The 26,844-nt window shown below is 44.4% G+C and overlaps 1 protein-coding gene across 1 annotated transcript; it reads right to left on the bottom strand.

The window, feature by feature from the left end:
* Window positions 1-209: 209 nt before the first annotated feature.
* On the bottom strand, window positions 210-10,288 carry LOC132455082 (myosin heavy chain, fast skeletal muscle-like). Its single transcript, XM_060048798.1, has 40 exons — window positions 10,249-10,288; window positions 9,936-10,154; window positions 9,713-9,856; window positions 9,465-9,621; window positions 9,342-9,369; window positions 9,118-9,229; window positions 8,921-9,013; window positions 8,774-8,837; window positions 8,564-8,662; window positions 8,318-8,421; window positions 7,883-8,021; window positions 7,642-7,760; window positions 7,406-7,555; window positions 7,145-7,315; window positions 6,753-7,053; window positions 6,539-6,609; window positions 6,323-6,410; window positions 6,100-6,217; window positions 5,887-6,010; window positions 5,671-5,807; window positions 5,327-5,582; window positions 4,987-5,229; window positions 4,728-4,904; window positions 4,475-4,620; window positions 4,282-4,372; window positions 3,805-4,194; window positions 3,536-3,662; window positions 3,222-3,340; window positions 2,943-3,139; window positions 2,674-2,857; window positions 2,409-2,574; window positions 2,183-2,307; window positions 1,779-2,087; window positions 1,484-1,687; window positions 1,275-1,400; window positions 1,025-1,195; window positions 840-944; window positions 648-743; window positions 433-564; window positions 210-334 (listed from the first exon to the last, which is right to left on the bottom strand). Exons 2-40 carry the CDS (start codon window positions 10,140-10,142, stop codon window positions 314-316), a joined length of 5,811 nt encoding a protein of 1,936 aa, XP_059904781.1. The 5' UTR covers window positions 10,143-10,154; window positions 10,249-10,288; the 3' UTR covers window positions 210-313.
* Between the last annotated feature and the right edge of the window lie 16,556 nt (window positions 10,289-26,844).

Genomic DNA, 26,844 nt, shown 5'->3' with positions numbered 1-26,844 from the left:
TGAATAGTAGCGGGGACAGAATTCCGCCCTGCCGCACTCCATTGGAGACATAGAAGGGTGTGGATATACTCATCCCCCACCTAACTTGCATAGTAGTAAGATTGACTGATCAGATTCAGTCAAAAAACTACTTCAAAAGTTGGTGAAATGATGATGAATGGCCCATTGTTACTCAAAATAATAAAGTAATTAGTGAAACTACCACCACATTTTTTTCTTTGTAATAATATTTTATTGCAGCTCATTATTTATTATGAACAAGATGTCATATTTTATGACATGCCTTTATGACTGTACAATGATGCATCACATCTTATTCAGCTGCCTCCTTTCCCTGGGGAAGAAAACAAAAGGAAGACATTAAACAACCAACATTTTTGTTTGCATTTAATTTCTTTCTGAGTCAATGGGCTAATAGAGTGATGAACTTACCTTGCCACCATCACGGCTCTTAGACCTCAGCTTGTTGACCTGAGTCTCAGCGATGTCAGCACGTTCCTCAGCCTCCTCCAGCTCATGTTGAACCTTCCTGCACTTGGACAGGTAAGAGTTGGCCTGCTCCTCCTGTAGGAACATTCATGTTTTGTTTAAATAAGAAGTACAAAATTGATGCAACAACCTGATTTTGTTACATCGTTTCTACTTACCGCTTCCTCAGCCTGCCTCTTGTAAGCCTTCACCTTCAGCTGCAGCTTATCAACAAGATCCTGGAGTCTGGCACCATTCTTCTTATCCTCTTCAGTCTAAAGTAATGAAAATGGTTACGCCCAAAACTCTTGAATGTAATCTTTTCTGATATTCATTGATTTAAATGTTATTTTCAATGTAAGCTGGCATACCTGGTAGGTGAGTTCCTTCACTCTCCTCTCATATTTCCGGACACCCTTAACAGCATCTACTCCACGTCTCTGTTCACCCTCAACCTCTGTTTCCAACTCACGCACCTTAAGAAATCAAAATGTTCAATAAATATACTCTTATTATGCTGGAAATGTAAATACATCCATGTTTGCCAGTATCTTACTCTGGACTCCAGTTTCTGGAGCTGCTTCTTGCCACCCTTCATGGCCAGGTTCTCAGCTTCATCCAGGCGGTGCTGCAGGTCTTTCACTGTGACCTCCAGGTTCTTCTTCATCCTCTCCAGGTGAGAGCTAGTATCCTGCTCTTTTTTCAGCTCCTCAGCCATCATTGCAGCCTAATATAAAACATAAAATATTAATCGAGAGTTCAAGCAATTTCCAAATCAATGAATTAACAAATAATAGCAAACCTACATCAGTGATGGCCTTCTTGGCCTTCTCTTCAGCATTCCTGGCTTCCTGGACGGTGTCGTCCACCTCACCCTGGACTTGGACCAGGTCAGTTTCAAGCTTCTTCTTTGTGTTCAGAAGACTTGTGTTCTAAAAAAATATATAAATATAAATATATAAATATTCTAGGAAACTTGGGAGCCTTTCTTGGAAGAATATGTTTATTTGTTTACCTGAGAGTGCAGAAGTCCAACGCGCTCACTGGCATCAATGAGCTCTTGCTCAGCCACTTTGCGGCCTCTCTCTGTCTGTTCCAGAGCTGCCCTCAGCTCCTCAATTTCAGCCACCATGAGACCGTTCCTACGGTCCACCATGGCAGCCTGCTCCTTCAGGTCTTCACCTCCTCTGACAGCATCATCAAGATGCAGTTGGGCATCCTAAAATGAACATGAAAACACCATGGAAGATGTCACAAAAGGATATCAATGTCCTTATATTTTATGTCCTGGGCATTAGTTTCTGTCATACCTTCAGTTGTCCCTGAACATTTCTCAGCTGCTTCTGAGCTTCAGCAGCCTGGCGGTTGGCATGGCTCAGCTGGATCTCCATCTCATTCAGGTCTCCCTCCATCTTCTTCTTGATTCTCAGGGCATCATTCCTGCTCCTGACTTCAGAGTCCAGTGTGCTCTGCATGGAGTCAGTGATCCTCAGGCTGTTCCTCTTGATCTGTTCCATCTCTTCATCCTTCTCAGCCAGCTTCCTGTCAACCTCACCCTTAATCTGGTTGAGCTCCAGCTGGACACGCAGAATCTTGGACTCTTCATGCTCCAGAGTACCCTAAATTATAAACCAATGTTGGCATATTCATGACATATTAAATTTCATAATAACAATGGTCTGTCCCAATTTATTTATATTTTTATCATAATCACCTCAGCTTCCTCTAGGGCTGTCTGGATCTCACTCTTCTCTGTCTCCACCTGCTTCTTGGATTTCTCCAGCTCATGGATGCTCTTTCCAGTCTCACCAATTTGTTCAGTCAGGTCCGAAATCTCCTCTGTTGTGAGGGGTACATATGTTTGTTGTCATAAATTTCAGTAAAGTTATGTATGTAGCAATCTTGGAAACATTGCTTTCAAAATGAACAGTTGAACTCACGTTGGAGGTTCTTGTTTTCGCGCTTCAGGGTCTCCAGCTGATCCAGAGCTTCTTCATAGGAGTTCTTCATCTTGAAAAGCTCAGTGCTGAGAGAACGAGCCTCTTTCTGAGTTCCTTCAAGCTCTGCTTGACCCTCCTCATATTTCTGCTTCCAGTCAGCCAAAACCTGCACAATATTGTTAATAAAGCGGTAAATGTTAATCACTTGAAGAAAAATCATAGAATAATACTGTTTAAACTGCCATTTCAATGAATGACAGCAAACCTTATCAAAGTTCCTCTGCTTCTTGTCAAGATTGGCAGCCAGTCCGTTGGCCCTCTCCACATCAACCATGAGGTCCTCCACCTCACCCTGGAGTCTCTGTTTGGTCTTCTCCAGAGAGGCACACTTTGAGTTCACAGCCTCAATCTGTTCCTCAGCCTCTTGAAGGCGCTGGGCAAGCTTTTTCCTGTTAAAGTATCACATGTTTTCATTTGTAGACATTCATCAAAGATAATGTGCTCTTTATCGAAAGTATTTAATGTTTGACTCACTTGGACTCCTCAAGCTCCTCAGTGCGCTGGATAGCATCAGTTTCATACTTGCTCCTCCACTGAGCCACCTCACCGTTGGCCTTGGACATTCCGCGCTGCAGCTCAGCCTTGGCCTCCTGTTCCTCCTCAAACTGCTCCCTCAGAAGGTCACAGTCATGGCGGGCTGATTGCACCCCATGAGCAAGAGCATTCTTGGCCTGCAAAGGGGGAACAATTTAGATTGAACCTGCCGCAAAATATTGAATCAATTTAGTCAGATGATTTGAAATAAATGTATACCTTGACTTCCTCCTCATTTAGCCTCTTCAGATCCTCAATCTGCTGAGTGAAGGCCTGCTTGCCTCTGGTAAGCTGGGAGACGAGACCCTCTTTCTCTTCAAGCAGACGGCCAAACTCACCTATGTCATGACATACATATTCATGCAAATATGTCAATAACACAGATATACCACATCCTTGAACAGGCTTTATTTTCAATATTTGGGGATAGTGCGTGGGGTGTATTGGGTTATGGTGAGAGCTATTCATACATATATATAGGGTATTTTTTTAATTATTCTGTATGCTAAAGGAAGTCTGAAGGAAGTACGTACCATTTTCTGTCAGTAGTCTTGCTCTCTGAGCACTGATGTCATTGATCTGGCGAGCATTCTCATCACTCTTCGCCTTGATTTCACTCAGCTGGTCCTCAAGGGTACGGCATATCTTCTCCAGATTTCCCTGGTGATTAAATTTGTCTTCAGCATAAATGGTTTGTGATAATTATTTGTATATGATGTATGATTATATTTGATTAAATATATTGAAATTGTACTTATTGTATTTGTATTTCAAACATTAATTGTATTTAAACATCCTTCACCTTGGCCTTAGCAACTGCTTCCATGTTGCTGGAGAGGTCATCAATCTCCATCTTGTACTCGCTCTTCTCCTTCTCAAGCTTCTGCTTGACACGCTGGAGGTTGTCAATCTGCTCTCCCAGCTCTGCTACACTGTCAGCCTGCTTCTTACGCAGAGCAGCAGCAGTGGCTTCATGCTGCAGGGTGGACTCCTCAAGGTCACGACGCAGCTTCTGGAACTCAGCCTCCCGCTTCTTGTTCATCTCAATCTGAGCAGAAGTGGCTCCACCAGCCTCCTCAAGCCTCTCACTGATCTCTTCAAGTTCCCTGGAGAGATCAGCTCTCTGCTTCTCAACCTTGGCACGAGCAGCACGCTCAGCCTCAATCTCTTCCTCCAGCTCTTCAATACGTGCCTAATGAGTAAGGAATACATAATATCTTATAAAAATGTACCATATTTATGGTTAATTGATGTGGGATTGTCATATAAATTGTCTTACCTGAAGCTCCTTGATCTTCTTCTGAAGCTGAGCACCCAGGGACTGCTCATCCTCAATCTTGCTTAGAAGCTGACTGGTCTCAAAGTCCTTCCTGATAATGAAACAATAACACACAAGTAAATAACATAAAAATCATATACTTATGAACGTATGAATCTTTAAAAACAAAGCATGATTTGCTTGATGACATTACTTTTTGAGTTTCTCGTCAGACTGCTGTTTGTCGTTCTCAAGATCCATGATGGATTCCTGAGCCAATTTCAGATCACCCTCAAGCTTTCTCTTGGATCTCTCAAGGTCCATACGGAGCTTCTTCTCTTGCTCCAGAGAACCTTCAAGCTGGATGTCAATAATTGAAAATAATTAAGAACAATCAAATGTAATATTGAATATTCACTCAACTCCATTGCTAATATTCATTGAAAGTTTCCATGAGCTTTTCTCACATCATCAACTTGCTGTTCAAGCTTGGTCTTGGCCTTGGTCAGAGTGTTGACTTTGTCTTCCTCTGCTTGCAGGTCATCAAGAGTCTGCTGATGTGACTCTTGGAGGGCTTTCTTCTCCTTTGTCAACTTCGCAACACTCTCATCCTGAGAGGCCATCTCCTCAGTCAGGTTCTTCACCTAAACAAAACAAAATTATGTTTAATACATCCTTATTTGTATTTTATTTTATTTGATCGCCTTTCAAAGAATCTGGACAAACCTTGTTCTCAGTGGCATGCTTTTCCTTCTCCACTTTGGCCAAGGTAAGCTCCAGGTCATCAATGTCCTTCTTGAGCTCAGAGCACTCATCCTCCAGTTTCCTCTTCTTGGCAGTAAGCTCAGCATTCATTTCCTCTTCATCCTCGAGTCTCTCGGTTGTCTCCTTGAGTTTAGCCTCCAGCTGGATCTTACTCTTGATGAGTCCCTCACACCTCTCTTCAGTATCATTCAAATTTTCTCCGTCCTGTTTAAATTGTGTAGTCATATCATTCATATCAAATGTCATATCACAGGTATCTCATTGTGTGTACATGTTGAGATAAATAAACATTTTTACTTACAGAGGCCACTTGCAGTGCAAGATCATTCTTCTCCTGCAGGAGAGAAACCATCTTCTGCTCAAGTTCCTTCTTCTTGGCCAGGGCAGCTGCCAGGTCAGTCTTCATCTTTTCATAGTTATCCTTCATATTGGCAAGCTCCTTCTCAGTTTCAGCACTCTTCAGAAGCGGCTTGATCTTGTAGTACACCTTCATCCATGGCCAGTGTTTGACATTCATGAATGAGCGGATGTTGTACTGAATAGTGTAGATGGCTTCCCTATAGAATAAAACAAACCATTATTTTGGGCTTGTACTTGGCAGCTAAAAAGCTTTATGAGTTTTGAGCCCTATGACTAAAAACATACCTCCTCTCTGTCATCTTCACATACTCCTTTCTCATGACATAACCTCTGCATGCAGACTGAATCATTCCGACAAGAGCAGCCAGCTTCTCATCTCGCATCTCCTCAAGAGTACCCAGAAGACCAGCTTTGAAGAACACCTTAATGTAAGAAAAGACTTTTGTCAGCTAGTGACTTACAATGGAGTATAAAAATAGTTTTTGACAACAATAAACAGACCTTGGTGTGTCCAAATTTGTACTCATCGTGAGGCACATCAATGGACCCAAGCAGTTTCTCAGAAGCCTTCTTGTTGTCAATAAACTGTCCGTCAGGGATGACACTGGCATTCAGTACTTTGTACCTGAAGAAGACCATTATAATGTTTTTAACATTCATTAAATGTCCAAAGGTATTTGCAAAGTTGTCCTTGAAAAAGCAATTAGTTAATACCTCTGCTTGAAGTCAGCATAGAGGATTCTGCTGGGGAAGCCCTTTCTGCAGATTCTGATGCCCTCCAGCACACCGTTACACCTCAGCTGGTGGATAACCAGGTGGTTCTCCATCATTCCTGTGAAGTGTGATAGATTTTTTACTTTTAAAATATGACGTTCATTTTGCTATATCCTACTAAAACACCAACCTCAAATGTAGAGATTATTTGAAGTAATATTACCTGGTACTTTTGATTCATTGGGAATGAGACAACGCACAAAGTGAGGATGGGTGCTCCTCAGGTTGGTCATCAGTTTGCCCAAGTTCTCCTAAAGAGAACAGAATAAAATATGAAATATATACAAATTAACTGATAAAGAACAAATTCAGAGAATACATATGAAATATGGCATCAAATTACATGTATTTCTACATTTATTTGCTTGTTTAACCTTACCCTGAATTGTGAAGACACAGTCTGCATGGAGCCACCCTTCTTTTTGCCTCCTTTCTTTGCACCCCCGACCTCTGTTTTAGAGTATTGTTAATTAGTAAAAAATTTCCCGTTTTGGTTTATAAAATAGAGGCAATAAATGGCTTCAAAATAAATGGGTATTACAATATAATGGATGAACAGTTATAAACTATGGTTACATGGTATGAATATGTACCTTCAACTACAGGTGGGTACAGGACAGGGAGCAGTTTGTTTGAGGACTTTTGGTACAGCTGAATGACAGAATCGTTTAGGGGATCCTTGTTCTTGTCCAGCCAGCCAGTGACGCTGTAGGCCACGGTACCAGCATAATGCACCATGGCGAAGTCAGCGTCAGCCTTGCCCTTTGCAGGCTTGGGCTTCTCAAATGCTTTGTTTTTGCCAAGATGCTGTTCATACAACTTGTTCTTGAAGGAAGTGTCTGAGGCTTTGGGGAACATGCACTCCTCTTCAAGGATGGAGAAGATGCCCATTGGCTATTTATAAAGAAATATCAGGAAACATTATGTTAAGGTGGGATTGAATCAGTATTACAATCGTGATATTTAGTTATACAATGCTGTTTACCTTCTCAATAAGCTCAATGCAGGCAGCCAAGTCCATGCCGAAGTCAATGAACTCCCAGATGATACCCTCCTTCTTGTACTCCTCTTGCTCCAGGACGAACATGTGGTGGTTGAAGAACTGTTGCAGTTTCTCATTGGTGAAGTTGATGCACAGCTGCTCCATGCTGTTGTACTGATAGAGAACATTAGTTTAGCCAATGTTAATCCAGGTAGACACTGCTTTTAGCCGGGGAAATTGTTATAATAAGAAATGCAATCTTACATCAAAGATCTCAAAACCAGCAATATCCAGCACACCAATATAGGATGATCTTGCTTGCTTGGTGTCCAGCATCTGGTTGATACGGATGACCATCCACAAGAACATCCTCTCATAGATAGACTTGCCCAGGGCACTCACTGAGTTGTATACCTAGAGCGTGGTGGAAGATTAGATATACATACAAATTACAACTATTGCAATTACTTTTTGAAAGGTATTCCTTGGTATTTCCATACCTGAGGTACTGTCTGTCCCTTAGTGACAAACTCATTTCCGACCTTCACTCTGGGGTAGCACAAACCCTTGAGCATGTCAGCAGAGTTGAGACCAAGCAGGTAGGAGATTTTGTCGGCCTCTGCATTTTTTATATGAAAGAAAGAATGATGACAAATTCGTACAGATAGTGAATACATTTAATTACAGCAAACCTGGACTTTGGAAATTTTCAGTGGTTGTTTTAAAACATTTTTAACTCACCCTCATTGCCGTCAGGCTCAGCCTGCTCCTCACGCTGCTTCTGCTTGAACTTCATGTTACCGTGGTGAAGCACAGCACCAGTGAACTTGTAGATGCCCATCTTCTCCTCACCATTGAAACCCAAAATATCAATAGCATCCTGTAGGAAAATAAAGTATATAATATGAAATTAAATTCAAAGAGTATTCAAAGAGTCTCTATTAACTCTACCTTGGTTTGTAATGTACAGAGATTTCCTGATTCTGCTGTATGCGGACAGAGCAGAGCGCACTGAGCTCGGGCTGAAACCATTCTGAGTAGATTCCGCAGGCTGTAACGCTGAGTTAAAGTCCTCCTAGTTTTTTGATCGGCCCAAAGTCCCAAGACATTTTCTGGTCCCGGTTAGTCCCTGCCGATTAAAATACCTACCTAAGGTAGTTGTAAACATTGACTCACATCAGTAGCATCCAGCTCTTCTTTGTCATCAATGCTGGCCACAGTGATATGACCCTGACTGCACATGGGGAAGTCATAGGGGTTGGTGGTGATTAGGGACATTTCTGCAGAAAATAGAAAATGGTCACTTTGATGATTCTAATTGTTATTTTTCTACTTCAGAATCCTGAATGATAAGTTAAAGGCAACCCTATATAACAATACATTTTACTGCAACATTTATTTCTCACTACTAAACCATCTCACCAACAATCTCAGGTTTGTGGTTGGTCATCATCTGGTAGAAGATGTGATAGCCTCTCTCATCGGGAAGCTGGAATGTCACTCGGGACTTCTCGAGCAGATCTTCAAAGTTTTAAAATAATAGCATAAAGTTTTGATTCACATTACTAGATCAAAACCTATTCCCCCCATGATGAGAGTTAATTCAGTGTTATTTGGGTACAAGATACTTACACGTCTCAATGTCAGCACTGGCCAGTTTACCAGTTGCACCGAAATGGATTCTGATGAATTTACCCTGTTTAGAAAAGCCTCTTTTCAGTTTTTGTCAAAGATCAAGTATGTCACTGCATTTGTTTGACATACTAAATTTGTACTTACGAAACGAGATGAGTTGTCATTTCTCACAGTTTTGGCATTACCGTAGGCCTCCAGCAGGGGATTGGCAGCAATAATCTGGTCCTCCAGTGACCCCTATGAGGAAAGTTCCAGCATTGATACTCACTTCTCAGGGCATCCTACATCCTTTGTGTTTTTTCTATATATAGTGTACGGATTTTATGCTTTTTGAAGCATACCTGAATCTTTCCAGGGGCTTGGTCCTTCTTCTTGTCACTACTCACTGCGATGGTAGCAAAGTACTGGATGACACGCTTGGTGTTCACAGTCTTTCCAGCACCGGATTCTCCGCTGGGTGGGAAAAGGAGGTAATATCGACTTTTTTACATTGTCTGATTCCTCGTGAGATTTTGTACTTGTAAATTTAATTCATCCAACTAAACATCAACAGGTATAAACTTACGTGATCAAGACAGACTGATTCTGTCGATCTGCAAAATAAATCAATTAAAGTTACATTACATTTTTTCAGACATTTCGACCACACATCATTACATTTATTTTTGCCAGATTTCCTTATACATACCAGTAAGCATGTTCTGGATTGCATTGTCAGAGACAGAGAAGATGTGGGGTGGAGCCTCCATACGCTTCTTGCCTCTGTAGGCATTGACAACCTCCTGATCGTACACTGGGAGCCACTTGTAGGGGTTTACAGTGGCACAGAACAGCCCGGAGTAGGTCTGAAGGAGATCATTCAGAGATGATCATTAATATGATCTGTGATATTTGATAAGTATTATCTTACTTCATTTAGTTGGTAAAATATCTTACGTAGATCATCCATGCTGCATAACGCTCTTTGAGGTTATACAACACAGCGGCTTCATTGAGATGGGTCATCATGGCCATGTCCTCAATTTTGTCATACTTGGGAGGATTCATGGGTGTGACATCATCCTCTTTTACGGTCCTCTCCTAAAAATGGCACAAAAAAAAGTGACATTTGGAAATTGCAAAAAGAATTCTGCATGGCAATAAATAAATTGCAGCCTACCTCCTCTGTAGCCAAGACTTTAACAGTGACTTTGCCACCATCCTTCTTAAGGATGGTACACTTGACGTACAGCTCCTTAGCATCAGTCACATATGCAGCACTCTTGGCATCAAAGGGCGCGCTCTGGGACTCAAGCCTCTCCTTTTCTGGCTTACGGAGGTAAATTGCAGCCTTGCCATAATAGGCCATCTCTGCGTCCGTACTCATGGTGGCAGCTTACTGTCAGACAAAGATGATGATATGTTTTGATGTATCTCACATGCTCAAATTGTTCTTATACAGATCAGTGTGGCTTGGGTGAAATAACTCTTACCTTGTTCTTCTTCCCAATGAGAAATCTTAAAGTATTAGCCCTTAAATTGAAAGACATGTTATTTGCACTATTTCACCTGACAAAGGAAAGTTGTAGCACCATGATGACGTTCAGTGTATTGTAAATGCTGGTTCATATTTCTTCAAATACAATCATACTGCATGACGTAAATTGTTCATTCAATGCATGTGGTCAATAGATTATATTTGTTTAAAGGCCCAGTGTATAGGATTTAGTGGCACTATTGGAATGGACTTGGCAGAAACGGACTGTAACATTCATGAGTATGATTTAATTAGTGTATAATCCCATAAAAATAAGAATCATGTTATTGAAAGCAACCTATATTCACGTGCCGCAGTGCAAGGAAACATTTGCTTTAGAGCCGACCGCTATCGAGAGAAATTATCAATACATAAAACAGATAGCTATAATTATATGTCTATGAATGCAGTTTACCACTATGGATGCAATAAGAGGACTTTGTGAAATTTTTAAAAAACCTGCTACCTCCGCCATTTCCTACAAAATGTACAGTGTCCATGGTGACTATGACAATGTTATCTGAGTGTGATTAGTTAATCTGATTTGTAGGCTAAAAAGCCATGAAATGTGATCCTGGTGCTCGTACATTTAAATCCCCTTTTCCTCAAAGGAGACGGTATAGTCCCATTCAGCTCCATGATTTGTTATTATTTATTGACATGGGAAAAGACGTAACGAACAATCACATTCAACATAAAAGGACCTTTACTTGTACGCCATGACGTATCGTTTTATATTTACACACTAATTTAGCAAATATAATAAATTATAAAATAACCTCATCAATTGACTCTTGGCTACTCAATGCTGACATTGGTGAGAACATCATTTTTGCATAACTATAATAATCTCTAAATTACACAAGAATATTAAGTGAATGTCAAACAGAGAATTAACATTTTAAATGCATGAGAGTTGTATCTTCATTCTGACTTACCACTTGTTGTTACTTCCTCAACTGCCCTGAGAGCTGTTCATCCCTCTGGGTCCTCTTATATACTAGGCCGCAGAGTTAGACAACACTCAATATGGGCATGATGGGTAAACCCTCTTATAGCTTTGGTTTATATTTCATATGTGGTTTATTACCTACTTACTTACTATTTCCATGGGTACATGAGTTGAATTCTAATGTATTGCTTATTCTGTCTTAAATTATAGCACATTGCACAGTTGTATGTGTACAGATGTGTTACCTCTCAGGATAAAGCAAATCCAGAATGTCACTAATAGTTTTCCATCAATCAATATTTAATATTTTTTAATTCACAATTCACTTTGAGATGCCTTATTTCGATACTGCACATCAGGAATATCACATAAAATAAAGTCAAAATGTCTGAAGAATACATGTAAACAGATTAACGTTATTATAACCGTAACTGGCAGCCTTAAGGCAATGCTTAGTGCTTACAACACACCAGACTTTATATGAAACATGATACTATTATGGGTGTAGTGTTGCATATATATATATATATATATATCATTTTCCAGAACTCATCACTTTGATGTACAGTTCCAAAATGTTCATTCAATTTAAAAGCCCTGAAGGGAGATCTGTATGCAATCAACTAACTGTGGTTATGTTTGGGCATAAAAGTTTCATAAAATGAGGTAACTGGAAGTTATGTGTCAACCTTTGGAAGTGGTTGACCTAGTGGCAGAATGTAAGAAACAAGATTCTATGTGTCACAAAGAGTTCTGTGTGGCTTTCTAACCTATGGAGTAACCGCTTATACTGTCGTATACTGTCCTGTGTTGACAAGGCGGCCCACCACTATCATCAGCCTCCAAAGAAGGCCTGCCTTTCCTAGGGCACTTAAATAGCCTTCTCAAATCACTATGATAGACTCTATACTATTGTTCAAATGTGTATGTAGAACAAGCAAAAACAAATAAATAAATACATAATTATCTTTGCACAAGGTACAAACCACCTTTTAGTTCCATGATAATTTGTTAAAGGCTAGCACTTTCAAAGGGGTCTTTCTTAACGGGAACATCGATGGCACGTGTGTCATCGATGTTACCATACATCGATGTTACTCACATCGGCGCTACCATACGACCGCGTCCAAGAGGGCTGATCCGAAAGTGACTCAATTCCTACACACTTTTTTTTTGGACTCAATTCCTACACACTTTTTTAAGCTTTATTCCAATAAAGCATATTTTCATTCGTCTCAGAAATGTAATGGAAAAAAGGGACGACGTAAACTAAATGTCTGCATCGCGACAGCCCTATTAGGAAGTGTAGCCTGGTTGCGTTGGAAAGGAGTATGGTGGCACAGAGCCACTTTAGCCTAAATGGTTTGGGGAGAACCCTGATATAAATATTGCTCGGTTGAGTCTAAATACATGGTCAATATATTTCCTTAATTTCTCCATGTGTTAGAAAGCAGAGCACACCGCCCCGACATAATAGACAGCTCAGACAGGGAGAGAGTAGATGACAATTTATTAATCCCCGGAGAGGAGAAATTCCTTTGTAACAACAGCCCAGCAGCAGTGGAAAACACAGGATAAGATGAAATACAATAAAAATACAAGTAATGATGAAAACAAAGATTTAAATGCTAAAGTAAAGACAAAAATAACAAACCGGGCCAACAAAACAGATGGTATAAACAATGTGAATTATAAAGTGTATAGTGTGAAGTGTAAATTATAAAGTGACTAAGTACCAGTACTACACAGTGTATTGAAGTGTATAAATGCTAATTTAAAAAAAAATGAGAAGTGGCCCAATGGTCAAGTATGTATACATATATATATATATATATATATATATATATATATATATATATATATATATATATATATATATATATATATACATACTTTGGCCTAAAATTATTTCTGTATGTTGATGTGATACCTACTTCATAGTTATTACAGTATGCAGCAACCAGGAACAATATTAGTCACTCATGTACAGTTTTTGGTAGTTTTGAATTGGTTAGTCCATTTTTATCAAAATAATATGATTTGAAATTTGAAATAAATGACAATCTTGAACAAAAACATTTTAATATATATTGTTTACTACATTTACTATTTTTTTCTTATTTTAATAGATATTGGGCTATACCTCCTGTACACCAGGAGGTGTAGGACCAGAGCTTGCAGGATCATGAGGGATCCCCATCAACCTATAAATGTTCAGTCTGCTAGAGTCAGGCAGACTCCTTTGCTGTCACGCAACACAAATAGAACGGCTGAACTGAGCTTCCTCCAACAGGCCATCAGGAATATCAATGCCCACCCCACCAGTGGCCCCTTCGATTCACTCAAACAAACTCTCTGACAATGACAATCACAAACAACTCTACACGTGCCTTACAGACATTGGACATCCTATACAGTCACCTCTTAATTCATTGTTTAAATGTATACATGCTTTTTATCTTTTAGTCTTATATTGCACCGCCTCTGCAACACTGTCACTTTTATATTTCACTGCATACTTGTATGCATGTGACAAATACAACTTTGTGAATATTCAGCAGAGAACTTAACCTGAAAAAAAAAAAAAGATTAAGGTGTGTGTTGAAACCATTAGTTTTTTTTTTTTTTTATTAGAATTGTAATGCTATTGGGAACTTAACTTGGCAGAATCACAGATCCTAACCCTCAGCTTATTGAACTCAGTTTTAGCAATGTGATTTATTGACATTATTATTTTGGTAATAAAAAAAAACATTATTAACATTCAGTACACAAAGACAAAGACAGTGCAGTCCCAGTTTCACATGGGTCCAGTATTTTCAGGGCATTAGTTTGAATTGTAACCACTTAAATTGTATGAGCTGTAGTTTATATTTAAACACATCTGTGACAACTCCTCATCATCAATATTTTCAGCAAGATACATTTTCCATTTAATTTAGCAGTAAAGTCTAGAAGTTTCTACATCAAAACGTGGTAACATCTGAGATGTCTTTGGATCCACTAGGGTTGTTTAATTATTGTTATAGGTTTTATTAATATATTAATGTATTATCAATATTAAGTAAACTCAAAGCAATTTTCCCCACTTTATTTTTATTAAATTTGGTTTTGATTGAGTCTCATGGATCAGAAAATTGAGACTCAATGAAAACACAATTTGATTTAAACAAATAATCAGCTGAGATCAAAAACAGGTCTGGAAACTGTTCTCACCACTCGTAGGACTCGTTCAAAGTCAATAAGACATGAAATGATGCCAAGTGGTTAGAGACCGCCTTGCCTCTCTGACAACATGTGCGACTCTGCCCGCAGGGAACGAATATTAAAAAGATGTGCAACAAACGTTTTGCCAAATGAGGGCTTTATAAAGTCTACATTAGTACCGACATAACATGGGGAGACCTGTATAGTATGTAAGACCTCATCTAAAGATACATGAATGGAGAACGTCCATAAAAGCAAGTGAAAGTCTATAAATAAAGCAGGCTTATGTCGTTACATCCATAGCTGGCAATCCTCATGGGATGCCAAAGATGCAAGTCCGTTTTATGACACCATGTCAGGCTATGCATCTCCATGTGGGAACCAGATATATTTCTAATGGTGTATTATTACATTTGAAAATATTTTCTTCAGGTTGCCTCTCGTCACTGTGTTAAAATGTAATTCCAAGATTTCTTATTTGTTTATTCATTTTATTCAGGTGAATAGATTTACTGTTTCATAATCGGTATTCACAACAATACAGTACATTATATATGTGGTATATTTAGATGTTCCAAACAAATAATGATTCAAGTCTAATGTAGGCTAGTAGGAGTCAGCCCTCGCACTGAAATTAAGATGCACCTTAACCCTTTGCAAATGAGATGACCATTTGGTTGAATTATCTATAAATCAGACAGCAATCCAGGGACTTGAAGGAGGTCTTCAATGTCCCTGGGATTGCTCCATAGACCTGTGGCTGTGGTATTCTATGTAATTGCCTCAATATCTTGTCCATCACAGTGATGAAGTCCAAAGAGAAGCTGACCACAAAGCTGTGAAGATGTGCCAGACCCTCTTCCTCTCACATCAAGTTGGGTTCTTCACTTCTTCACACTACTCTGTAACCATGAGGGGGAATAATTAAAAGCTTGCCAGCCCAGGTGTTTGTAGTCTGTAAGGTACACAATGGAATGCTAAAGGAGCTCAGCACTTGTACAACCCCGGTAACTCATGTCCAAGGAGCTGCAATCCTGGAGCCCCAATGTGGCCCGGGATTGGCGGGAATGCAAAACCAGATATACCACACGTTCCTTTTCGTCCCATGCCATCATCCCCATTCACTATATAATTAGTGAAGTCTGTTCACATTAGACAATGTTGTATTGCACAATTCTGTGTTCTTGACGAACACATATTCCCTTTAGACTTCATTGGATATCTCTAGGATGTTGCTAGACCTTTAATAAATAACATCAACTATCTTGCACCTTTACCCTGCTATCCTAGAATGTATTTACAATGGGTAGCTGAAGAAAACAAGTGTTCTATTCGTAAATATGTTATTGGTGATACGAAGTGGTTAATTAATATCCAACAGAGCCATTGCAATACTATTAAACATTTGACAACATTATTAAAGAAGAAATTGGTTGCTTCTGTCCCTTATAACAACTGTTATAAAGGATTTTGTTTGCTCTATTAATTTAAAACGATGGTCAAAATGTCCAGCCACAATGCAAATAGACTACCACAAGACACTATTTCTAAATTCTAACCAGCGGATTGACTTTTTACCGGGGCAATTTATCCGACCCATTTCAACTATATTCTTGACAAAATTCAATAACCTAATAAAAGGGATTAGGATCTAGTGGTACTCTGATTATAAGAATGGGCAAAGGAAGAAAGGCCAAACAAAAAGCTGCAAACAAGATGGAAAGTAAATGTTTTTTCAATACATTTATTGTATGGTCTTTCATAACAGTGTCATCATATTTGACTTTGAGGTTTCGATTGGTGGTAAAAAGCTACAAACAAGATGGAAAAATATAAATTTTTCAATACATTTATTGTATTGTCTTTCATAATAGTGTCATCATATTTGACTTTGAGGTTTCGATTGGAGGTAATTATTTAGCATTGTCCATTCCCTAAAGAAAAAATTGTAGGGTTGAGATGCATACTTTTTTTTCATAATTAGATAACTAGTGACTCTTGTTCAAACTATACTACTACCCTATTACCTTGCCACCATCATGGCTCTTGGCCCTCAGTTTGTTGACCTGAGTCTCAGCGATGTCAGCGCATTCCTCAGCCTCCTCCAGCTCATGTTTAACCTTCCTGCACTTGGACAGGTAAGAGTTGGCCTGCTCCTCCTGTAGTAACATTAATATTTTGCCCATTTAAATATGCTGCTGCAAAGTTTACTTCAGATAGTATCCCTTGTAATATCAAACTTACTGCTTCCTCAGACTGCCCCTTGTAAGCCTTCACCTTCAGATGCAGCTTGTCCACAACATCCTGGAGTCTGGCACCATTCTTCTTATCTTCCTCAGTCTGAACCACATTTGAAAGTGAAAGATCAACATTATGTGGCCTTTAGATATGATCAAAATGCCATTGCATTAGAAACATATTTGGAGCTGTAAGTTGGCTGTAAGCTGTAAACTCACGCCCGATCCATGCTGAGGCTGAACAAGCTAAAGACACTTGGTTACGAGGTAATTCTCAGTTATACTCGGATACGAAGAAGCAAATCTTAACTTTTGTTTTGATTTGGCTCGATTCACAGTTATACTCGGATACAAAGAAGCAAATCTTAGTCTTAGATCTATTCCTTATTTTATCTTGTTAATCTTACATTTCTCTTTATTTTCTTTATCTTATCTATGGAGTCAGTTTCCTGCCATAATTCAAACCTGAAAAAAAAAGTTTCAAAGGCTTGTAAGTCTGGGTTTGAAAACTCAACACCTTGTAAAAAAGGTTTTGCAACACTGAAAAAAGAGATTATAACCTGAAAAAAACTAAAACTAAAATTCAAACATCTGTAAACATGATTTTGTGTTCTATTTTATCTTCTTCATCATTTTCACCAACACATTTTCAAAGTTCAAACAATTTCACCAGTGCATTTGCAGAGTTTCAAATCTGGCACTGTTCTAAAGGTACGGCCACACCAACCGCGTTGCTCGCGTTAGGGGCGTTGAAAATCGGCATTTTTGCATAGGGAACCATTGGTCTAGGCGCGGTACACGCGTTGAAGCGTTGCGTTGGGGGCGTTGGGCGCGGCAGTTGCACGTAATTACGCACGTAAACGCAGTAACGCGCCCAACGCACCAACGCCCGGAGTTCAGAAAATTGAACTTTCAACGCTCCAACGCGTGACGCTTAGCCGCGGTAGCCAATCAGCGTGGAGCTTGACCCGACGTCACTGGCAGAGAGTAGTGAGCTTGCACAGAAGCATACGGCCGACATCTTTCTTTATTCTGGGTGGAAATAGTGACATAGTTACGCCATTAAATGCGTTTATGGAAAAAAAATTAGCGAGAAATGTGCATTTTACTTTCATAATGTTCGCTCGGTGAATGTGAAGGATGTTTGGTTTGATAGTTATGACGAAGAGGGAACGCTCCGTTCACTTGCATGGACAGAGTCTCTGGTTGCTAAGCAACCTCAACGTCTTGGCGGACTATATCTCTGCTGATCAAGACTACGAATGCTGGAAACACACCAGACACACCATGTGAAGTTATTTAACCCGATTATTGTTTTTTATATCAGAGATTATTTAATCTAAACCGATCTAAACTCTATCACCCAAACACGGCGGCGTTTGGGTTTCCTACCTCGGACTCCAGCGCAGCCACGGCCGACAACTATCTTTATTCTGGGTGGAAATAGTAACATAGTTACGCCATTAAATGCGTTTATGGAAAAACATTTAGCGAGAAATGTGCATTTTACTTTCATAATGTTCGCTCGGTGAATGTGAAGGATGTTTGGTTTGATAGTTATGACGAAGAGGGAACGCTCCGTTCACTTGCATGGACAGAGTCTCTGGATGCTAAGCAACCTCAACGTCTTGGCGGACAATTTCTCTCCTGATCAACACTACGAATGCTGGAAACACACCAGACACACCATGTGAAGTTATTTAACCCGATTATTGTTATTTTTATCAGAGATTATTTAATCGAACCCGATCTAAACTCTATCACCCAAACACGGCGGTGTTTGGGTTTCCTACCTCGGACTCCAGCGCAGCCACGGCCGACAACTATCTTTATTCTGGGTGGAAATAGTAACATAGTTACGCCATTAAATTTTTAGCGAGAAATGTGCATTTTACTTTCATAATGTTCGCTCGGTGAATGTGAAGGATGTTTGGTTTGATAGTTATGACGAAGAGGGAACGCTCCGTTCACTTGCATGGACATGGACTCATCTAGCTGCGTTGGCGCGTTGACGCGTTGGAAGCGTTGAACCACCACACAATGATCAAGCGTCAGGTTAGGCGCGTTACTCGCGTTATCCAACGCGAGTAACGCGTTTGGTGTGGCCGCACCTGTTGCCCGGTTTTGAAACCTTGTAAATGGGATTCTGCAAACAGGTGTTCATACATTGAGAAATACGTTTTGAAAGGTTGAATATTTAGTTTTAAAAACTTGTAAAGGTGTACGTTTACGACATTGCAACGTATTTTTTCAGAACTGACTTTTCAGCTCTGACTTTTCAGAGATTTGACCACACAGGCGCAAGCTTTGAGTCACGTGAATATTGGCAGTGTTCTGACGCCACTCGTTTTGAAACTCCTGACAGTCGAATCTGAAAAAAAAAAAAACGTTCCTGGGGGCGGGACCATTTAGCTCTAAACCTATTGGTTGCTCTCGGCTGACGTACATTCCAATCACATGTGCCGTTCACCGGACTGTGCGTGATTGACAGTGCTCTGCCGATGACACGAATAACAAGCGACTTTCACGGTTGATTTTGATTTCCATTTTCTGGAACCATAGGCCGTTTCTCAATTCGCGTACTTGTGCGTGCTCGTGTGCTTGTGGACTCGTGAAACGTCATCAGTCGTTGCCCGAGCACTGTTCCAATTCGAAGCACGCATCAAGCGAGTACTGTCGTAAAACCCGGAAGTGTTCTTGATGCGTGCTCGATCTCGCCGTTTCACCGAGCATGCATCGGAGGTGGCTCGTGTGTGCTTGCTACCGCTATAAATCCCAGGATGCATTTCGCACTCGCAGCAGTACGATGGCGGACAATATGGAGAAGACGCACAACTGTAGCTTAAGTTACTCTTAACTTATATATATATATTTATATAATATATAATATAATAATAATAATAATAATAATATACGATAATATATAAATATATATAGATATATAAAGTCGTGTGTGTATAGCTTATACACATGACAGGACACGCATATCTTTCCAATTTTTATTCATTCAGAATATTTACATACAATTTGAAAATGAAAGAGGCTGGGTTTTTGTTTTAGATCATTTGTATCAATTTGTATTGTTCAGTAGTATATGCCTAAATGAGGCCGTAGCACAGTTAATATGGCAAGCCATCCCCGCCAGAAAGCGGCATCATTTAGACGCGTATCACCTTCATTACGCCGTAAAATACGCCGTAAAATGCAGAAAAACTGCGTATTTTACGCCGTCATGCGCAAAAAAGCGCCGCTTTTTACGCCCGCAAATGAGCCTTTCAAGAGCGTGCGTAAAAAGCGCCGTTTTGAACATCAAAACGCGCGTAAAATACGGCGCTTTTGTGCACATCACAACGCCGTAAAATACGGCGTTTCTATAGTATGCTAATAACCTACGCCCTTCTTTTCTCTCAGCCAATGCATTTGAAGTGTTTGCGCCCAATCGCTGACCAAGACAAGCAGACCAAATCAGTTCAACACAGATCTGCTTTGAGGATTTCTCCTCTCATTTGGCGATAGTTGTAGCGTCATTTAGATACATATATTAGTAAATGCATTTCTATCTGTGTGGTTGCCTTGGCACATTTGATAGAGACGCTTGATTTATAGGCAGGAGGTTGTCGGATCAAATCCATTTATTACCGGATTTCTGCTTTTGTCAGATGGACACGCTTTTATGATCGCAATGCTTTTTCGTCGGCGAGCCAGACCTCCTGTGTTATAAGTTCCAAAGACAGTGCCTTTTTAGTCAGCCAGCCAGATCATCTCGGTGTCTTGTAACACGCTTTATAAGTTAATTATATTTAAATTATTATAGCCATCGAGCCTTTATTTTCGTGGAGTTATCGTTACATCCTCTCTCGTTCAATCGATATAAATACACAGTGGAAAGGAGTGAGAGGGAGCCACAGTTACAAAAGTGTCAAACAAGCTGTCCTCTAATTTAATCACCATTTCCCCAGGCCTATATGTTTTCAGGCCGACAAATGGTTGAAATAAAGTAACGTTCTGACCCGGCGTATATTAGACTTGTTAAATGCAGAAATGCTTGCTGGCAGTGTCTATAGAGTGGCGAAGTCACGCCCCTTCCGGTAGGGCTCATGGGACCTATGAGATCGAAAAATATGAATGGGTGTCAATGGAGAGAAAATAATTATTTTCTGGTCCCAGTCTTTATATGCCCTGGATTACACATATGTTGTTTGTGGATTTAAATGATAATTTTTCATGCAAAGAAAACTAAAAATGTTCGTGAAGAAGTTTGATAATTTTAGGTTTTATGTGAGGCCGCTTTGTGAACTACAGCTCTTCGCTGCTCTAGACGCATATGATATACCTACGTCACCACACCCGCCCTTGGAACTCGGCACAGAGATGGCGATCTCTCTGCCCCACTTCACCGCTTTTTCCAAGGGGAGGATAAAAGCATCGAAAGAGGTGAAAACCATTATAAATCGGGGCACGTGCAGAGTTTCAGTTATGCCGATGGGAAGATTGTCGGTCTTCTCCACGCCAGTCGCAGGGAGCGTGACGTCACATACGAGCCGTGTAGTCTTTCTCGTTGTGTTTTCTCTACAGCCTTTATCTGAACAATTGCACAATAAACGGTCGAACTCTTTGCATGAAAAATTATCCTTTAAATGCACAAACAACATATGTGTAATCCAGGGCATATAAAGACCGGGACCAGAAAATAATTATTTTCTCTCCATTGACACCCATTCATATTTTTCGATCTCATAGGTCCCATGAGCCCTACCGGAAGGGGCGTGACTTCGCCACTCTATTCAGTTTCAACACTCCAATTCCAAAATTATGTTTTCATGTCGTCAAATGCTCGAAATAAAGTCAGGTTGTGGCTCGACATCTACTTGACCCAGTCTCACCAATATGCGTACAGATCGCACGGTTTGACACTTTCAAAATGCGTGCAGTACATACGCCAAATGACCATTTCGCGTGCATATGATACGCAAAACCCAGCATTAACTACTGTGGAGGGCGGATGCGTCCATTTCGCGTGCATATGATACGCAAATCCCAGCATTAACTGAATGGGAAATGCAATATTTTAGGACAGATTCACCATTAAACGTGTTTCTAATGACATTTCTAGCGAGAAATGTACTTTTCCCTTGAATAATCTTCAGTCAGTGAATGTGTATGATCTTTATTAATCTTTATTATCTGAATGGGAAATGCAATAGTTTAGGACCGATTCACCGTTAAACGTGTTTCTAATAGGCCTAAAGTTTCTAGCGAGAAATATACTTTTTACTTGCATCATCTTCAGTCAGTGATTGTGTCTGATCTTTAGTTTTATAGTTATTAGGAAGATTTTATCGGCTCTATCATCTTGTTAGAAACACGTAGGCCTATATCTGAGAGCCAACCCAGTCGACAAAAGCATACGTTGACAGTGTACGTTTTCGTGAACCCTGGATTACGTCGCATTTCAACATAAAATAGCGTGTTATACACACACACACACACACACACACACACACACACACAAACACACACACAATGCATTTCGCTGCTTAAACAACAACATATTGTAGCGCCGACCAGGAAGAACAGGGAGACAGTCGTTTGTCAACTAGGGGTCTGTGCCTCATACACCGCTCGACTACAGAACACCCTCTTTTATTGACTCATTCGCACGTACATAGAACAGCAAACCTAACTAACACACAAGTCATTCTCGGTGGCGGTGGCAACAACAACAGAACAACACACAACAATGAACAATCCCAACCCATTAACAATCCCAACCCATTAACCCCACTGATCATTAATAACCCCAACAACTAGTAACGGACCCAGAACAACAACAATAACAGCAACAATAACACAACAACATGCGCGCCGGGAATCCCCCAGAATCCCCGGCACGAACCCGGAAGTGAATGAACCCGCGAACACTGGTCGCTACACAGCTCCCATCTGAGGGGTCAGTCGTCCCCGACGACCCCATCACCCGACACATAGTCCTTAAAGTGTTCAGGGGCCCGGCGCCGCCGGTTCGGCCGCTGAGCCCCCCTAGGGGCGACAGCCGCAGGGCCAACGGCCCCATCCGGGGAGCCGGCAGGGACAGGGGAGCCGGCAGGGGAACCACGAGGAGTTCCCTCATCAGCAACAACTGGGGCGAGGGGGCGGTACGGCGAGAGTCTGTCCTGGTGCAACACTACCACACGCCCCCGGGCGCCCGGCATCCGCAGCCGGTACACCACCTCGGACACCCTGTCGAGGATTTCCCCCGGTCCCTGCCAGTGGCTCCGCAGCTTAGGGCAGACCCCCCTCTTTCTGACGGGACAGTACACCCACACCCTGTCCCCAGGTGTGAACGCTCGTCCCCGGCAGCGAGTGTCATAGCCCCTCTTCTGCCTCACCCCTGAGGCAGCCTGAGCCTGGCGGGTGTAGTCGTGGACCACCAGCAGGCGATCCCTCAGCCTGCGGAAATAGTCCATAGCCGCACCCCCAGCGATCTCAGGCTCGGGCGGAGACCCGAACACCAAGTCCACCGGTGTCCGGAGCTCCCGCCCGAACATGAGGGCAGCCGGTGTGCAGTGGCTGGACTCCTGCACTGCCGTCCGATAGGACCACAGGACCAAGGGCAGGTGGCGGTCCCAGTCCCGCTGGTGCTGGCTGGTGAGGATGGCGAGCTGGGTGGCCAGGGTGCGGTTAAACCGCTCCACCAACCCGTCACTCTGGGGATGGAGCGGCGTCGTCCTGGTCTTGCGCACCCCCAGCCGCCGGCAGACCTCCCCGAAGACCTGGGCCTCAAAGTTCCGCCCCTGGTCGCTGTGGAGCTCAGCAGGGACCCCGAAACGGGCAAACATCTCCTCCACCAGCCTCTCCGCGGTGGTGGCAGCGCTCTGATCCGGCACCGCATACGCCTCGGGCCATTTGGTGAAGTAGTCCATGGCCACGAGGACGTAGCGGTTGCCGGAGTCGGTGACTGGAAACGGCCCCAGGACGTCGACCCCCACCCGTTCCATCGGTGCTCCCACCAGGTACTGCTGGAGCGGGGCATGGGAACGCTGGGCAGGCCCTTTCTGCGCCGTACAGGTGTCGCAGCAGTGGACATGCAACTCCACGTCCCGTCGACAGCCCGGCCAGTAGAACCGCCCCCGCAGGCGATGCAGGGTCTTGGCGTTCCCGTAGTGCCCCGCTCCCACCGAGCCGTGGACCAGCTGCAGCACCTGGGGACGAAGCGCACGGGGCACCAACAGCTGCAGAATGTTTTTCTTACCCCTAGGGTCCTGCCAGCTGCGGTGGACCACCCCGTTGTGGAGCCGGAAGCATCCCCACTGGGAGTGGTAGGCCTTCACCTCAGGCCCTCGTGCCGACACCTCCGGCCAGCTGGGGCGCTGCCCCGCCTCCAGCCAGTCCCTCACCAACGCCAGGGTCTTGTCGGCCCGCTGCTGCTGCTCCAACTGACTCGCCGTCAGCAGGAGCCAGCCCTCCGCCTCACCGATGGTCTGGTCAGCCTCGGTGGTCTGGAGAGCCGCCACCATCGGAGACTCGTGGACCCGCTCCTCCTGTCGCAGGCAGTAGCGACACTCCAGGACCGCACAGGGCCGCCGGGAGAGTGCGTCTGCGTTGTTGTGGATACGCCCCGCCCGATGCTGGATCTCGAAGTCGTATTCCTGCAGAATCTCCAGCCATCGAGCCACCTGGCCCTCAGGGTTCTTAAAACTGAGGAGCCACGTGAGGGACGCATGGTCGGTGCGGACCAGGAAACGCTTCCCATGTAGGTACGGCCTGAAATGCCGCACGGCCAGGACCACAGCCAACAGCTCCCGTCGGGTCACGCAGTAATTGCGCTCCGCCCGACTGAGAGTGCGGCTGAAGTAGGCGATGGGACGTTCCTCCTCCCCCACCCCCTGGGAGAGGACCGCACCGACCCCCACGTTACTGGCATCGGTGTCGAGGACGAAAGGGCGACCAGCGTCGGGGTACGCCAGGACCGGGGCCTCGGTGAGCACAGCTTGGAGTCGGGAGAAGGCCGTGGCGCAGGCATCGTCCCAGACGTACGGCCGGCCTGCCTCGGTTAAGCGGTGGAGGGGGCTAGCGACCGTGGCAAAGTCTTGGACGAACCGGCGGTAGTACCCCGCCAGGCCCAGAAAACTCCGCAGTTCACCGGCGTTGGTGGGGGTCGGCCAGTCCCGGACTGCAGCTGCCTTGGCCGGGTTAGTGGCTACGCCATGCTCGTTCACCACGTGCCCCAAGAACAGCGTTTCCCTGGCCAGCAGGGAACACTTGGCAGGGTTCAGCCGCAACCCGGCCCGGCGGATGGCCCCAAGAACCTCCCGCAGGTTCGCCAGCGCTCCCCCAAAGTCGCGGGCGTGCACCAACAAATCGTCCAGGTACACGACACAACGACTCCGGGGGATGCTCGCCAGCACCCTCTCCATCATCCGCTCGAACGTCGCCGGCGCGTTGCATAGTCCGAACGGCATGACACGGAACTGCCACAGTCCCTGTCCAATGGTGAACGCAGTCTTGGGTCTGGCCTCGGGTGCCAACTCCACCTGCCAGTAGCCGCTGCGGAGGTCCAGGGAGCTGAACCAGCTAGACCCCCCGATGTAGTCCAGGGCGTCGTCGATCCGTGGAAGCGGATACGAGTCCTTCCGGGTGACCTCGTTGAGGCGCCGGTAGTCCACGCAGAACCTCCAGCTACCGTCCTTCTTCTTCACCAGGACTGCCGGGGCCGCCCATGGACTGGACGAGGGCTCGATCACTCCCCCGGCAGCCATCTCGCGGACCTTGTCCTCCGCCGCCTGGCGCTTGGCTAGTGCTAATCGGTGGGGCCGCAGGCGGATGGGCCGAGCAGAGCCGGTGTCGATGTCATGCTGCACCAGCCCTGTCCGCCTGCAGTCCTCATCCCGTGCCGCGAAAATGTCCCCGTACTCCTCGAGTAACAGCCTCAGCTGCAGACTCTGCTGTACGTCGAGGCCAGCTCCACTGCGCAGCCAAAGCGCATTGACGGCCTCGGCGGTCTCAGGGGAAGGAAAGGCGGCAGATACAGGGCCGCGGGGAATGCAGGGGCCGGGCAGAGGCAGAGGCTCCTGGGGCACAACCCGGCGACTACTCCGCTGGCCGCCAGAGCCCCCATGCTCCCCCCGTCCGGACTGGAGCGCCACCGTCTCCGTGCCGATGGTGATGGTTGCTCCAGCCGTGTCCATCCTGGCACCCCAACGGCTCAGCAGGTCCAGGCCGATGATGCACGAGTCCCGGATGTCGGCGAGCCAAAACTCATGCATCACCTCCTGGTCACCCACCCGGACGGCCAGCCGCTTCCTTCCCCTCATTCCGGTCTCCTGTCCCGTAACGGTCGTCAGGCGGACGCTGGTCGCCGTCCACCCCCCCGAGAGTGCGCCGGTGGTGCCCGGAAAAACGCCCGGACGCACCAGGGAGATGGTCGACCCAGTGTCCACCAGGGCCGTGCAGGGTCGGCCGTCGATCCCGCAGCGGAGGTAAAGGCCCCTGGCGCGGCCCGGGCCGCCAACCAGAGCGCACCGACCGTGGAGAGGAGCAGGAATCCGGAGCGGCGGTCCCCTCACTGGGCCGCTCCGCTGCCGTTTTCCGCCGGACGAGATGGTCTAACCCGTGGTGCCGGTGCAGGGCAGTCACGGGCCAGATGGCCTGGCTCATCGCAGCGGAAACAGCGCCGATCATCTCCGGACCTACGTCTGTCGTCGGGTGGTGGACGCTGTGGTGGACGCTGCCGGGAACGCTGGGGCGAGGTCCAGGCCTGGAAACACTCTTCCTCGTCGTCCTCGTCCCGCTCGTAGTCCGCCTGCCGGACGTGATGTTGGGGGGCACCGGACGGCTGTAGGTTGGACAGCTCCCCTTCCGCCCGTTCCGCCAGCTCAAGAGCCATATCGAGGTTCGGGGGCCCGGCGAGGCGGACGTGCAGTCCCAGCCGCGGCGGGGCGAGTCCTCGGAGGAACGATTGAAGGGCTAGTTCCTCCCTAGCCGCAGCAGGGAAGTCGGGGTAGCCCCGCTGGGCGTAGAGCAGTACGTCCGCTGCGTAGGCCCCCAAACGTTCCCCCTCCCGGCGGCGGCGGCTGGTCAGCAACTCCCGGCTGTGGCTCACGACCCTCCGCTGCCCGAAACGCCTCTCCAAGGCCAGGGTCAGGGCATGGAGGTC

Source organism: Gadus macrocephalus, chromosome 4 (genome assembly GCF_031168955.1).
Source record: "Gadus macrocephalus chromosome 4, ASM3116895v1".
Taxonomy (NCBI): domain Eukaryota; kingdom Metazoa; phylum Chordata; class Actinopteri; order Gadiformes; family Gadidae; genus Gadus; species Gadus macrocephalus.
This window is presented reverse-complemented; position numbering and strand designations above follow the sequence as displayed.

Excerpts from the sequence above, each read along its gene's own strand:
- LOC132455082 (XM_060048798.1), bottom strand. The coding sequence starts at position 10,142 with ATGAGTACGGACGCAGAGATGGCCTATTATGGCAAGGCTGCAATTTAC. Across the intron at positions 6,011-6,099 it reads TATGCTGACTTCAAGCAGAG|GTACAAAGTACTGAATGCCA; the intron begins GTATTAACTAAT and ends GGTCTTCTTCAG. Across the intron at positions 2,088-2,182 it reads CAGCCCTAGAGGAAGCTGAG|GGTACTCTGGAGCATGAAGA; the intron begins GTGATTATGATA and ends TTTATAATTTAG.